This window comes from Tetrao urogallus (assembly GCF_951394365.1).
Source record: "Tetrao urogallus genome assembly, chromosome: 20".
Taxonomy (NCBI): domain Eukaryota; kingdom Metazoa; phylum Chordata; class Aves; order Galliformes; family Phasianidae; genus Tetrao; species Tetrao urogallus.
In genome coordinates, this window is record NC_136833.1 from 4,405,254 (window position 1) to 4,418,920 (window position 13,667).

General features: G+C 61.2%; 3 protein-coding genes across 3 annotated transcripts; all 3 read right to left on the minus strand.

Moving 5' to 3' along the window:
• Positions 1–169: 169 nt before the first annotated feature.
• On the minus strand, positions 170–6,934 carry LOC306954209 (ras GTPase-activating protein 4-like; the record flags this gene model as incomplete). Its single annotated transcript, XM_079545271.1, has 20 exons — positions 170–273; positions 396–460; positions 534–654; positions 724–859; positions 942–1,079; positions 1,150–1,464; positions 1,534–1,671; positions 1,941–2,127; positions 2,200–2,312; positions 2,488–2,552; positions 2,808–2,961; positions 3,043–3,166; positions 3,242–3,333; positions 3,406–3,537; positions 3,626–3,707; positions 3,903–4,026; positions 4,109–4,170; positions 4,375–4,488; positions 4,670–4,726; positions 6,870–6,934. The coding sequence occupies 20 exons, from the start codon at positions 6,932–6,934 to the stop codon at positions 170–172; spliced, it is 2,388 nt and encodes a 795-aa protein (XP_079401397.1).
• A 1,100-nt stretch (positions 6,935–8,034) lies between these two features.
• LOC306954210 (uroplakin-3b-like protein 1) lies at positions 8,035–9,516 on the minus strand (the record flags this gene model as incomplete). Its single annotated transcript, XM_079545272.1, has 6 exons — positions 8,035–8,134; positions 8,210–8,333; positions 8,413–8,489; positions 8,674–8,905; positions 8,976–9,119; positions 9,462–9,516. 6 exons carry the CDS (start codon positions 9,514–9,516, stop codon positions 8,035–8,037), a joined length of 732 nt encoding a protein of 243 aa, XP_079401398.1.
• Positions 9,517–10,058: 542 nt separating this feature from the next.
• LOC306954211 (uroplakin-3b-like) lies at positions 10,059–11,111 on the minus strand (the record flags this gene model as incomplete). Its single annotated transcript, XM_079545273.1, has 5 exons — positions 10,059–10,212; positions 10,358–10,478; positions 10,576–10,652; positions 10,718–10,928; positions 11,000–11,111. The coding sequence occupies 5 exons, from the start codon at positions 11,109–11,111 to the stop codon at positions 10,059–10,061; spliced, it is 675 nt and encodes a 224-aa protein (XP_079401399.1).
• Positions 11,112–13,667: the final 2,556 nt, after the last annotated feature.

Genomic DNA, 13,667 nt, shown 5'->3' on the forward strand with positions numbered 1-13,667 from the left:
CCGCACTTCCGGTGGTGGCGCCCCCTGCCGGGCGGGAGGACTGCGCGCACGTGTCCTACAAAGACTCCGGAGGCGGCGCGGGGCGGAACTGCACCTTTATTGCCACACTCGAGGCACAGCCCCCCCCCCCCACCCCCCCTTCCCTTCCGCCCCATCCCAGCCCGCTCCATCACGTCTGCAGCTCCAGCAGGGCGGGGGGCAGCTGGCGGTGGCAGCGTTCCAGGTCCTGCAGTGCCTCGAAAAGCCGGCGGAGCTCGAGGGGCACCGGGGGTCCTGGGGTGGGGGAGCACGGGGCAGTGAGACCTTCGGGGGCGGGGAGCGGGCCCCAAGCACAGCGCTTCTGGTGGGGACGGGGCGCTGGGGGTCCCTCCCTCTGTTCTCCCTTCCGCCTCTACCTTCACCGCAGCCTCGAGGGCCGTTCTGAGGTCCCCCCTCCTCCATCAGCTGCCAGTACTTTTCCCTGCGGAGAAGAGGGGCGGTTAGCTGTGGGGCAGAGGGCACGCAGGAAGCCGTCCCCGCTTCTGGGATCCAACCTGAGAGGCTGCTGCAGGCCGTGGAGGTGCTGGAAGAGGCGCTGCGCCTCCACGTCGGGCTGCAGCGGATCACTCCAGTCCTGCAGGGTGATGCTGTGCCGTGTCCTGCCGCACCCTGGCCCTGTGGGACAGAGGGGCTGAAAATGGTGGGGACACCTCTCCACCACCCCGCATCCCGACACCCCCGTACCCGTCCTGTCCTTCTGGTGGCAGCAGCTCCATTTGTCCCCCCGGAAGACACCGGGGTGGTAGGCGTGCAGCAGCTGCGGGTTGTTGCCACACACCTTTCTCAGGGCGGACAGCCACTGGTTCAGCTCATTGACGCACTGCGGCGGTGCAGAGCATGGTGACACAATGTGGTGACACAGCGTCCTGGTGGGTGACAGCCCCATCCCTGTCCCAGCCCACCTTGCACTGCAGGTACACCGTCTCCTGCTGCCCGGCCTCATCCACGTAGACCACCTGCATGACGTGGCAGCTCCCAAAGCTCTTCTCCTCCACCTTCTCGGCCGCACGGATGTTGGCCAAAGCAATGGAGCCACACCTCTGCCGTTGGGGACACAGTGCTCGGTGCCCTCCGTGCCACAGTGGGATCCCACCTCCCCTGTCCCCCTACCTCTGCCCCGGGGCTCTTGCTGAAACTGAGGGCCTCACTGGTGAGGCAGAAGTGCAGCTTCTTGGAGGTGGAGGCGAGCAGCGGCCCTTTGCCCCGCGTCTTGTGCACAAAGAGCAGCCCCTCCTTCACCACGGCATTGCGGGGGGCACACGGCCACCCCTCTCCACCCTTCTCCTCCTCCTCCATGCCCACCAGCTGGGTGATGAAGGCCCTCATCTGGGAGGCTCCGTGCTGTAGGGCGGGTTGCAGAGGGGCCAGCCATTCCTCCTTGGCCCGCCCTGCCGCTGGCTCCATGTTGCCCACCATCTGCACAGCCTGCAGACCACAGGATGGTGGAGTCATTGCCTCCAGTGCCACCTGTTCCCCGCTGTCCCCATGTCCCACCTTGGCCAGCAGCAGCAGCGTGCGGCTGGTGCGTGCGTCGGCGTGCGTCTCCCTTAGGTGGAAGAGTTTGGGGGTCATGATGGCTGGCGAGAAGAAGCGGAGGCACAGGAAGCTGGTGACAGCCACGAACTGAGTGTGCTACGGCCACCGGAGGCACAAGATGTGTGAGAGTCCATCCCAATGGCACCATACTTCATGATGCTTCAGGGTTGTGAATCTCATAGCCCACCCAGTTCCAAACCCCTGCCGTGGGCTGGTTGCCCCCCACCAGCTCAAGCTGCCCAGGGCCCTGTACAGCCTGGCCTTGGACAACTCCAGGGATGGGGCACCCACAGATTCTTCATGGCACGGTGCAACACCAAGTCCGCCCCATTCCTCCATCCCCCACCGCTGGATTTGGATCTGACCTGATGCTGGGGGAAGCGTTCCCCAACACGCTGGAAGAGCTGCCGGAAAGCAGCACGGATGACAGGAGGACAGGTAGGAGCTGACTTGCCAATGGTATCCAGCAGCTCCCTGAGGTAAGACTGGAGGAGCTGGCGGCCCTGCTCCATCACCTCACTCTCTGTCTGCACGCGGTGCAGCCCCGAGCACCTGCAGGCACCACAGATCCCATCAGTGGGATCTCCGAGCACCCCCACCCACTGCAGCCCCCGTGCTCCTTACCCAACGTCCTTGATCTCCACCTTGCTGGGGTCCAGCTCCACGTACTTCTTCTCCTCAAACACCCGGGAGATGGTGGGCCCCAGCACCGCATGCAGGTACTGCATCCCTGTCACCTGCCCAGGGGACACAGCACCCAACCTTAGGGGGTTTTCTCCAACGCTTGCCCCAGAGGCAGGCACAGCTCCCCATGCTCTCCCCTTAGGACAGCGTGGAGCTGTGGTGAGCTGGAAAGAGCAGGCTTTGGGGTGAAACTCCCTGTGGAGAAGGGGGATTTGGGGGCAGCAGTACCTTGAGGAAAGATTCCATTGACTTTGAGGCCAGGGAATTGCTCCGGAACAAAGTGTTGGGTTCACCTGTGAAACAGGAGAAAGCCTGTGGAGCAGCCCCAGGTCACCCACCAGGCATTTCCACCCCCTGCACTCTGTTCATTTTCACTGGAATTACGGGGATTTCCCAACCACACATCACCTGCCTCCACCAACTTCAGCCAACTTTAGCCAATGAGTTCCTTGGGATGAACCCAGCAGGTTCCCAACCAGAGCACTCCAGAGGTTTTACAGCACCAAAAGAGGTAAGGAAGACCCAGCCCTCCTCCGCCCGAGGCTTACAGGGCTTGGCCAGCTCCAGCTCAAAAAGCAGGTCCAGAAACTCCTTCACCAGCCCTTGGCCCAAGAAGAGTTTCACCAGGTTGACGGCAACATCCTGCCGGCACTCAGCCGTGGTGGTTTCATCGAGGAGGGTGACCAGGTGCACCCCGCCGGCCTGCAGGGACACGAGGACATGGTGGCACAGTGGCAGCAGGCACTGTGACCACGTCCCATTGGGGCTCTGCAGAGACCTCACCTGGTGCCCTGCCTTCACCTCCTGGCACAGCAGCTGGACCAGGGGCTGGTAGCAGTGAGAGGGCAGCACTGTCTCATCCCGCAGCCTCACCTGTAGCTGCAGTGAGCCCAGGCTGCCCCGGCGCCTATAGGAACATGGAGAGCAGATCCAGACCATGCACCCCACAGCACATCCCTCTGGGACACCCCAAAACACTCACCTCTCCTCCCTGGCCTTGGCTGTGTCTGGATGCAGCCTGAACCAGCCCTCCTGGTGCCCGGCTGCCTGCAGCCCCTGCACGCTGACCACCACCTGGGGAAGGTTGGGACAGGCTCACGTCCCACCCCAGTAATGGGGCCACGTAGGGTGCTTCTGGGAGCTCACCTTGCCCAAGAAGTCATTCTTGCTGACGAGGTCCCAGTCCCACACCTCTACACACAGCTTCTCTGCAGGGGGGTCGGGCAGCTCGAACTCGAAGGCTTCGTTCCAGCGAGGATAGCAGGACTTCTTCACCACCTGCAAAGGAGATGGCTTTGTCCCCATGTCACACACACCCGACCCCCATGGGGACATCAGGGATGGGGATATGCTGAGCTGAGCTCACGGTGCTCTCCTGTGTTTTGCCATTGTAGCTCACACAGACAAAGGGGTCGGACGCACCGTTCCGGTCCTTCTTGGCCAAATCCCTGTGGAGGAGAGGGAGAAATTTCCAGTGAGCCTCCAGAATCCCTACAGTGGGCACCCACTGCTCCCTGTCTCCCCTCCTTAGCTCCCCACTGTCTCAGTGCAGCGGGGAAACTGAGTCACAGAGCAGCCAGGACTCACCAGACACCACCAAAGCTTTCATCCCAGGAGTGGGACGTCCCCATCCCCAACATCACCTGGCCTCCAGCACGGTGCAGCGCAGCCGCTGGCCGCCCTCCAGGAGCTCCACACGGAGGTGGATTTCCCCCTGCACCTCTTCATCGGGGTCCACCTCGCTGAGGCTCACCCAGCCGCTGTATCCTGTGGGAACAGTGGGCACCATGGGCAGGGGGCATGGGGACACGGCTGGGTGTAGGGCTGGGGACACCCCGCCGTCCCCTACCTTTGGGGTGCTCTGCAAGCATGGTGCGGGTGATGCACACCTTCCCAATAACATCATCACGGCTGCAAGACACAACAGGGAGGTGGCATGGAGGGTGGCACTGAGGGGACACAGAGCTCCTAGGCCACCCCTTGCTGCAGGCAGTTTGGATGTCCCAAAGCCCTCAACTGCACAGCCACGTGTGGATTCTCTGCTGTCTGCTATGGGGTTGAGCATTGCCTTTCCCAACCCAACACTGCGTTGTCCCCAAAGCGCTCTGCCCATACCTGAGTGCATCCTCATCCATGACATAGATGGAGATGCTGTGGAAGGTGGGATGGAGCTGCACCTCATACTCTTCCCCCCAGAATGGGGACAGCGTCTTCCACACTGTGGCAGTCCTGTGGGACAGATGGCAGCAGTGACATCCCAACATCAGATGACAGGACTGGTGCATTGCACCCACACTGGGGTGGCTTATGGGTTGACCATGGATTATTGGACATTGGGATCCATGTCTCAAGCCCAAAGCAGAGCTTTGGGAGCCAGATGGGAGAGGGCAGCAGGGCTGGATGTGCTCACCTGACGATGGCCTCATTGTCAATCTTCACAATGCAGTACGGGTCGCTGCTCCCCGTGCTGGAAGGCAATGGCACGACCCCATTAGCACTGCAGTGACCCCGACTTCCCGGCCCTGACCACAGCATCCTGCTGGCAGCTGATGGCAGCTCCTTGTCCAGATCGGAAGGGGAACAAACAAATCCCACCCTTTCCCCAAAGCAGGAGCTCCAGGAGCCAACACAGCCCCCTCAAGCCTCAAAATGGACCCAGAACCCAGATCCTTCTGCAAGGATGGGGACAACCCTGGGGACACTGCGGTGACACAGATCAGTGGTCACAGCGATGCTCAATGAGCTGGTAATAGCTCAGGTCAATGCTCCTGTGTGCAACTGCCAAAAAAACACCACTTTATGGCCAGCTCAGTTCCTGAGGAGGGTGACTCACTGGGGCCGGAGGCGGCGGAGCTGGCGGAACTGTGCTGGCTATGGGGGCAAAGGACTTTGGGCCCTCAATCTGGGGCCGGCAGCTCCCAGGGGTGCTGGTGCCCTGAGCTGCTGGGGGAGAACAGGGGACTGGAGGGGTCCAGTAGGAGCCACGTGGCTGGGATGATGGGTTTGCTTGGACGGTGACAAGCAGCAGGTTGAGGAAAGTAAAATAAACAAGGAAAAGCAAACAGCTGAGAGCTGCCTTGGAGCTGCAGGGACCTTGGCCCCACGCGCTGCATCCTGGAGACCATACGGGTGTCCCCGTCCCGGGGTGTCCCCACGCAAGGCAGCACCGTGTCACGCTGGTTGCTAAGAGCCAGCTCCCCTGCGGGCAGCTTCGACACGAACGCGGCGGATGAAGCCCCATTAACCCCGCAGTATTGCTGACATTTCCTGCCTTGTGCAAACCATTCAGCGGGCGCTGAGCACACACAGCCCCGTGCCGTCTGCCCGGGCAGCGCACACAAAGCAGGAGATGCTCTTTGTCTTCCTGCGCTGGGGATGCAGGGAGGAGCCCAGCGATGTGCCATAGAGCAGAGCGTTATTCCGCCTCTTTATGGACAGCTGCGTGGGGTCCCTGTGCCAAAGCTCGTAGGGGGCAGGGGGCTCACAGGAGGAAGGGAGCACAGAGCAGGCAGGCAGGAAACTCAGCCTGGAAACAGCGTCGGTGAGGGTGGTGAAATGCGCTGAAATCGTAGCGCTGCCGTGCGGGAGCAGAATGGGGCAGCGGTGTCAGCGTGCCCGGGGACACAGCGTGCCGTGGGTGGGTGGCTGCGGGCAGATTCTGACCCGACGGCAGCGCTGTGACATCTCGGATTTCCACGGGGAAATCACAGCGATCCCAATGGAGGAGGGACGGGGTGCCGTAAATCCCGGAGCGCAGCGAAGAGGGGATGGAGCTGTGCCCGTGGCACCATCCCAAGCCGCGTTCTGCCCTCCGAAAGGCAAAGCCCCCCCCCGCGCCGGCTCAAGGTCCCCGCAGGGCATCGTGCCAAGGGACTGAAAAACACGAGCCCTGACACACGGAGCTTAAAAAAGCCAGAAGCTGTGCTTCTTTCCTTGTTTATCCTCTTTTTCCATGACGGCTGCGGGTTTTTTTTTGCTGCTTTTCCAGCATTCTGCAGTGCTCCTTAGTGGCTCCCCTTGGATGGATCCCCCCTGGGCTGTCCCCATGCCACCCAGTGCTGTCCCCAAATCTTGCCCCGTAGAGATGGGAGCTGGGATAATGCTGGGACCACAGACAGACCTTTGGGGGCTGCCAAGGAGGGAAATCCCCACCCGATGAGGACAGCAACCCCTGCAGCAGGTGCTGGAAAAGGGACAGAGTCAGGGGTGGCCCCAAGGCATTCAGAGCTGCTGGGACACCCCACATTCAGGCTGAAGGGAATCCCCAAAGCACGGGCACCGCTGGGAGGGTCACCTCAAAACCATCCTGGGGGAAATCCTAAAGGAAGGGCTGCCCCGGTACCATGCAGGGGGTCATCCCAAAGCCATCCAGAGAGGAAATCCCAAAGCCATCCAGAGAGGAAATCCCAAAGCACTGGGGGAACACATCCTGAAGCCATCCCAAAGAGCTGGGAGGGGGTCATCCCAAACCCACCCTCAAGGGAGACCAATGCATTGGGTGGGAGTCACCGTAACGCCCTGGGGAGGGATTCCCCAAAGCTCTCCCGGGGGCCGGAGGCAAAGCAGGATGCAGAACCGAGATGCCAACCCTCAGCCCCGGCAGCACTCACATGTCCTTGGCGGGCAGGTTCCTGCCCTCCACGATGCGGATGGACAGCACGCTGCGCCGGGCCATGGCGAAGGAGGGACGGAAGGAGCGGGCAGCGGAGCGCGGCCCCGAACCCGCGGCCACGGAGCCCCGAGCCCATGTGCGGACCGGCACGGCGGGCGGCCAATCAGAGAGCGGTTCTGGACCGGTGGGCGGGGATTACGGAAATGGGCGGGGCCAGATATAGGGAGTGGGCGGGGCCTGGGGCTGTGGGCGGGGGGGATCGTACGCAGCGTGGCCACGGGGCGGGGGGCTGCAGGGACCCCCACATTTCTAAGCCCCCCAAATGTGGCAGCGGGACGTGCTGCACCCACAGCTCGGCACCGTGCCTGCGCAGTGCCTGCTCACACACTAAGTGCTCCAATGCCCCAAAATCCCATGTACCCCTGGCGCACTCCCAGACCACCCTGTGCCATCCTAGCCCCTGCACTCAGCCCAGGGACACCACGGGGTCACCATGGGGACACCATGGAGGCACCATAGGGACATCAGAAGGACACCCTGGGGACACCACAAGGGCACCGTGGGGACACTATAGGGAGGGACATCATGGGGACAATGTGCAAACACTGTGAGGACACCATGGGGACACAATAGGGACACCATGTGGCACCAGGCAGACACCATCACCATGAGCACACCTTGGGGACACCCCGGGGCACCCTGAGGGACACCGTGGGGTCTTGGCAGGGGCATCACAGAGACACCGTGGAGATACCACAGGGACACTGTGGAGGCTCCATGGGGACACTACAGGGACAACATGGGGACACGGTGCCCTACAGCTGGGGGCGGTTGGCAGGCTGACAGTGAGGCAGTCATTATCATTGTTCTGGAAATCACAGGATTTTCTGCTTCCTACAACCAAATATTTGCTCAGGAGCACTGCAGGTGTTCCCTTCCCAGGAGCAGGTGCCATGGGGGGAGCCCAGCAGAAGCACCCCGGGCATCTCCAGCCCCTAAGTGATGCACAGAACAGCACAGTGTGAGCTGAGCCCTCCCCCAGTACAGCCCACAGACAGAGGCAGACGCACGGCACACATGAATCTGTTTATGTCCCAGTCCATCTCCGGGGGCGGGGAATGATGACATGATGACATGGTGACACGGTGACATGTTGTCCCCCCTCAGAGCCGTGCGGCCGGCTGGTCGTACACGTGGTGGGTGTTGTAGCGTTGGATGGACGCCGAGTCCGGCCTGAAGCTGCCCACGCCGCACGCCTCGGAGCTGGGGGAGGACACGGCATGGGGACACGGCACGCTGCTGCACCCGTCGCCATCCCTTGTGCCCTATGGGACTCACCTACACAGCATGGTCAGGAAGGCGGCCAGCAGGACAGCCAGCAGCACCGACAGGATGGCAGCGATGGCGATCATGGCACCGCTGCGGCCACCGCCCATCCCAGGGCTGCTCGGGATCTGCTGGGCTGCTGGGAGAGCAAAACAGGGCTGTGCCTCACCTGCCCCACTGTCCCACCCCACTGCGGGCCACCCTCACCCTGGTACCTGTCTTCAGTGTGATGGGCCCTGACCACTGCGTGGTGGCTATGGGCTCAGAGCCATTCCGCGCAAGGAACTTCACCCTGCGGAGGAGATCAAGAATCTCTAGGGCTGGAAGAGTCCTATCAGATCCCCGAGTCCAACCCCAACCTCAGTGCCACATCCCTGCAGCTCTTAACACCTCCAGGGACATTGAGCCCCCCTCCCTGGCAGCCGTGACACTGCATCACTGCCATTTCTGAGAAGAAATTGTTCCTAACAACCCACCAATAGGGCCCAGGGCCGGGCAGGGGCCCATTGCAGTTGGGTACGGAGGCGTCGTGAGCACAGCTGGTCTCGCTGCCCACACGCAGCACGGTGAGCTCCCCATTGGGTTCAAGGCAGCGGTAGTGATACTGCATGGTACCCAGCGTCAGGTAGGCTGAGGTGTTGGCAGGGAAGCGCTGGAAGCTCCACTCGGGCATCTCCGGCTCTGCACTGTCACTGAAGATACTCTTGCCTGCGGGGATGGGGATGGCAGTGAAGGGGAGCACTCCAGTAGAGCCCCATCCCTCCGTCACCCCACTCACCTGCACTGGTAGCCACCACCAGCCAGATTTCGGATGTGTTGTACTCATCAAAGACGCAGCGGGGCTGCTCCAGCACAAAGGTGCTGCCCGTCACACGGCCCCCCAGGTTGGCACGAGCCAGGCGGGGTTGGTAGGACAAATTGACTGCAGCAGAGCAATGAGAGCAGGGATGGGTGGCTGTGGGATCTGGGCACGGGGAGGAGGGCAGCTCCACACAGCCACCACCCGTTTTGGACTCAGATGCTGCAAATATTGTGAAAAGGGGCAGCAGTGCCATCACCAGGGAGACCCCAGGGGACCCTGTGCTGCGCTGCGGGCTGAGCTGGGTGACACCAAAGAGGGTCCCAGTCTGCGGTGTCACCCACAACACCCATCCTCCAGAACAGATCCCCTCTGCATGCACAGGAGACACCTCCAGCCAGCAGACCCCCCCCCCCCCCCAACCCCATTATTTGGGGCCACGAGCCCCCCGTGGTGCACACTCACCCAGGCCGTGGGCTGTGGCCAGCAGCAGGAGCAGCAGGAGCAGCAGCGGGCGCATGGTGCTGGTGCTGAGCTCAGAGTGCGGGCGCAGGGCGGGGGCCAAACGCCTTGTCCCCCCCGCAGGACCCGCCTGCGGCCTCCAACCACCCACATTCCTGTGCGGCCGCAGCCCCGCGGCAAACAGGTCGGGCTCGTTTCCCTGCAGAGCATTACGCTACGGCTGAGTGCCTGCTGGGTGGTGTGCTGAGCACTGTCACGCTTGTGGCACGGGTGGGTCCCAAAGTGCCATTCCCAGAAGGGGACCCTTGGGATGGGTGAACCCACGTCCTGGTGTCCCCGTCCCATGGTGAACAAAGCATCCAGCATTGTATGAGCCGTGTGCCCCGAGATCGTAGAACAACCACAGGGCCGTGGTTTGAGTTAGACTGGCCCCACTGCTCGCAATGCACGTGAGCTCCATCAGCACCCAGAGCCCCTCCAGACTGACCCTGGGGGTCTGTGGGGACGGCACACCCAGCACATCCAGGCCATGTCCTGGTGGTTGGGACACCAAACAACAGAAGAAGACAACAAAAGAAGCAATAAAGGATGGAAGTGATTTTACTTGGTGGGCCATGGGCCGTGGGGCCGCGGCGTGCAGCCACAGATGCAGGCGGGGGGCAGCGTGTGGGGCAGGGCTGGAGGGACATGGTGGGTCCTGTAGGGCAGGTGGGCGCCCAGGTCCCGATGGCACAGGGGGACACACACCTGGGTGCTGTAGGAAGAGATGGGTGAGGCATCAAGCAAGGTCCATGCAGCTCAAACACCCCAGAAACCACCCCATCCCATTGCCAAAATACAGCAACCCTCCTGATTTATGAAATAAAAAAAGTCTTAAAATCCCCGTGCCCCACTCGTACCCCACAGCTCCCAGCATGGCCACAGCCAGCGCGGCACCCAGGCTGGCCAGGATGGCGGCGATGATGACCGCAGTGCTGCTGCGACGTGCTGGTGTGGGGTCAATGGTGCTCAGGCTGCGAGCTGGAAAGGCATGGGGTGAGGGGTGGCACCCGGGGTTGGGGTGGCACAGGGACATTGGGGAGCTCTTCTCCCCTTTGGTTTTGGGGTGGTGGGGTACCTCTCCGCAGGAGGATGGGGTCGGACCACTTTGTCTCCGCTTTGGGGCCGCTGCAGCCCATCAGCAGGAACTTCACCCTGCAGGATGGGCACCTCTGGCACCGGTATGGGGGACAGTGCCATGTCCCATCCCACAACCTCACCTGTAGGGCCCGGGGGAGGGCAGTGGCCCATTGCATGGTGCCCGACCATGGCACGCCGTGTCCCCGCCGACCCGCAGCACGGCTGCACCGGGAGCTGAGCATCCATAGGCGGCCGCTGCCATCTCCAGTGTCATGTAGGCACGGGCGCTGGGCAGCCCCTCATATGGGGGCACCTCAGCTCTGGATGTGGGGTTTTTGAAGGCGGTGGAGGCTGCACGGCACAGATGGGTGAGCAGTCGGGGGTGAACACTCCCAATGCCCCCCACTGCAACACATGCTCACCATCAGCGAAAGCCACTGCCAGCCAGACGGCATCGGAGGCATTGGCAAGGGGGTCAAAGATGCAGCAGGGTCTCTCCAGCACAAAGGTGGTGGCCGTCACCTTCCCTGGCATGGCGTCAGGGGCCAAGCGGGGCACGTAGGGCAACAGGGCTGGGATCACAGCAGTGAGTGGGAGGCCCCCCAGCCACACACAGCCCCTTAAACCCCTCCCCAGCACCGCTACCCACAGGAAGCCCCTCACAGCCCCCCAGATTCACCCAGGCCAGCAGCTGCGTCCATCCCAGCCAGCGCCAGCAGCACCCTCAGCAGCTCCATGGCAGTGTCCGTTCTGCACCGACCCGCTCCGTCCCACTGCTGAGGGGCCGAGCTGCCCCCGTGCCCCCACCAAGCACGGCCCTCCCAGCCCCACATTCCTGCACTGGCTCCACCAGCACAGCAGGACCCTGCGGGCACAGAGGGACAGGGCTCCTCCCAGGTCACCACAAGTCCCAAAAACAGCCCTGAGCTTTTTGACCCCATTCACAGGACACCAAGGATGCAGCCACTGCTGTATGATGCAAAAGGGGAAACTGAGGCACAGAGGTGATACTGGAGCTGCATTTGAAGGACCGGTTGGCAGGACTGAGAAGCCTCGTTAGGGCTGTGGGGGAAATAGGGCGAGTGCCCTTCCACCCCATTCACTGCAGTACTGCCTGAAACCCAGAAGTGCCCCATGACCCCCTGGCACACAGAACCAGATTGTGGGTGCAGCCAGCATTGCCCTGAAGGCAGGGAAGCGCCTGGAGCCATCACACCCCAAACTCACCCAAAACCCAAAGCGCTGAACAGTGACTGGTCCCACCCAGCACACAGGGTGGGGTGGCAGCCAAGCTGCCATCTCCCAATTCTTGCCCCTTGTGGGTTTCGGGGCTAGGCTACCTCCTCCTTTCTCACCCAGTAAGAATTTCCTCACCCCCCCGCCCCCCACTTTCCCTCCCCCCCCAACCCTTGACATGGGGATGCAGATAATGCTGCCCCCGAGCAGGAGCTGTGCCAAGGCTCAGGGCCACCCCAGCAGCAGGGCTGAGTGCTCTCTGCACTGTTTGCCAAGGGCTGGGGCTGCCATTCCTCTGTACGAGAGGATTTCTGACTTCTCCTTCAGATTAAGTGGAAATGGGGCATCCAGAGATTACAGCCCTGCTGGGGAGGGGAAAACCTGGCTGCAGCCAGCCTCCCTGCACTGGGACTAGAAGGCGTTCTGTGCGAGCTTCCTGCTGATACTGAAATGGGAGGAGCTGCTCATTGCAGAGACCTGGACAGACCAGAGAGCTGGGTACATCTGTGAACAGCTATTTTCAAAGGTGAAGGACACAGGAGGAGCAGTATTTCATCAAAACTCTCTGACAAACGCCTTGAGAGCCTGATGAGAATTGCAACCACTTCCCCTGAACCACACATCAATGCATGAGTTTCATGGAAACAAGGGCAGTCAGCCTGCTAACTTTATGGTTTTGCCGCTGGTTTTTTACATTTTAATTAATATATATATATATATACAAAAATAAGTTTTGTTACTTACATACGTTAACTCAAGTATATATTTTGTATGAGGCCCAGAGGAATTTTTCTTCACTCAACACAGCCCAGGCAAGCCAACAGGTTGGACATCCATGGATTACACAGACCAGCTGGGGAGGGGAGAACCAGGCACAGCTGCAGTCAGTTTCCCTGTGCTGGGAGGGAGAAGCTGGAGAAACCCAGGCACAGCAGCAGCTGCTGTTGGGGATGCTCCAGAGCCGTGCCTTCAGTGCTCAGTGGGTGACACCGTGTGAGTCAGGCTGACAACGCAGCACCCAGCCCCACACAGCCGCCAGGTGGGGAGGCTGCAGCTGACTGACATACAGGAGCGCTCACTCAAGGGCTGGCTCCAACTACCCTCAGTAGGAAATTCTTGCTTCATGTTGAGAATTTTCACTTCAGCCCTCTGCTTTGCTCCCTGGGACATCAGCAGGGGATAGAAAGCTGAGCTGTAAACTAGAAACCTCCCTTTGGCAAACAGGGCAGAACATCATCATCTTTCCACAAAGCCCTGCAAACCACAGCTAGCTCAAAAGAGCACCCTGCTTTGGCAGCATCCCCAAACAAAGCCAGCAATCATTCTCTCCAAAAAGCCTGTGTGTAGCAGAGGGTGGGAACTGATGCTCAGAGGGTTAAGCAAAGGGTGCAAGGACAAAAAGGACACTGGGTACAAGCCCCCAGCCCTTAATGTCTCCAAAAATCCTTTCATTTTCCTATGGGCATGACAGAGGGAGGCTGCATAGAGAGGAGCATCACAGCAGCAAGAGGGATGAGGGAAGCAGAGGGCCTGTCACCACCTGGTGGCACCAGCACTCCCTGCAGCACCACCCCATGCCAACGGCACAGAGCTGCATCAGGCACAAAACCCCAGCAGCTGTCCACAGGGACAAGCACAGCTCCACAACTGCTGCTGCTGCTTCCAGGAGGGGGGGAGACAGGGGTGAAACAGCAAGCCAAGCTCCCGGGCTCAGCACATGGCATCCTGCCCCTGCAGAGAGCCGGGGTCCTCCAGCAGAGCTGAGCTTCCCCTCCCTTCTCCTGGCTGGATCAAGTGACACCAGCTCCACAGAGCAGACTGGTCCCTCAGAGGGGGAATCCTGAGCCACCACGC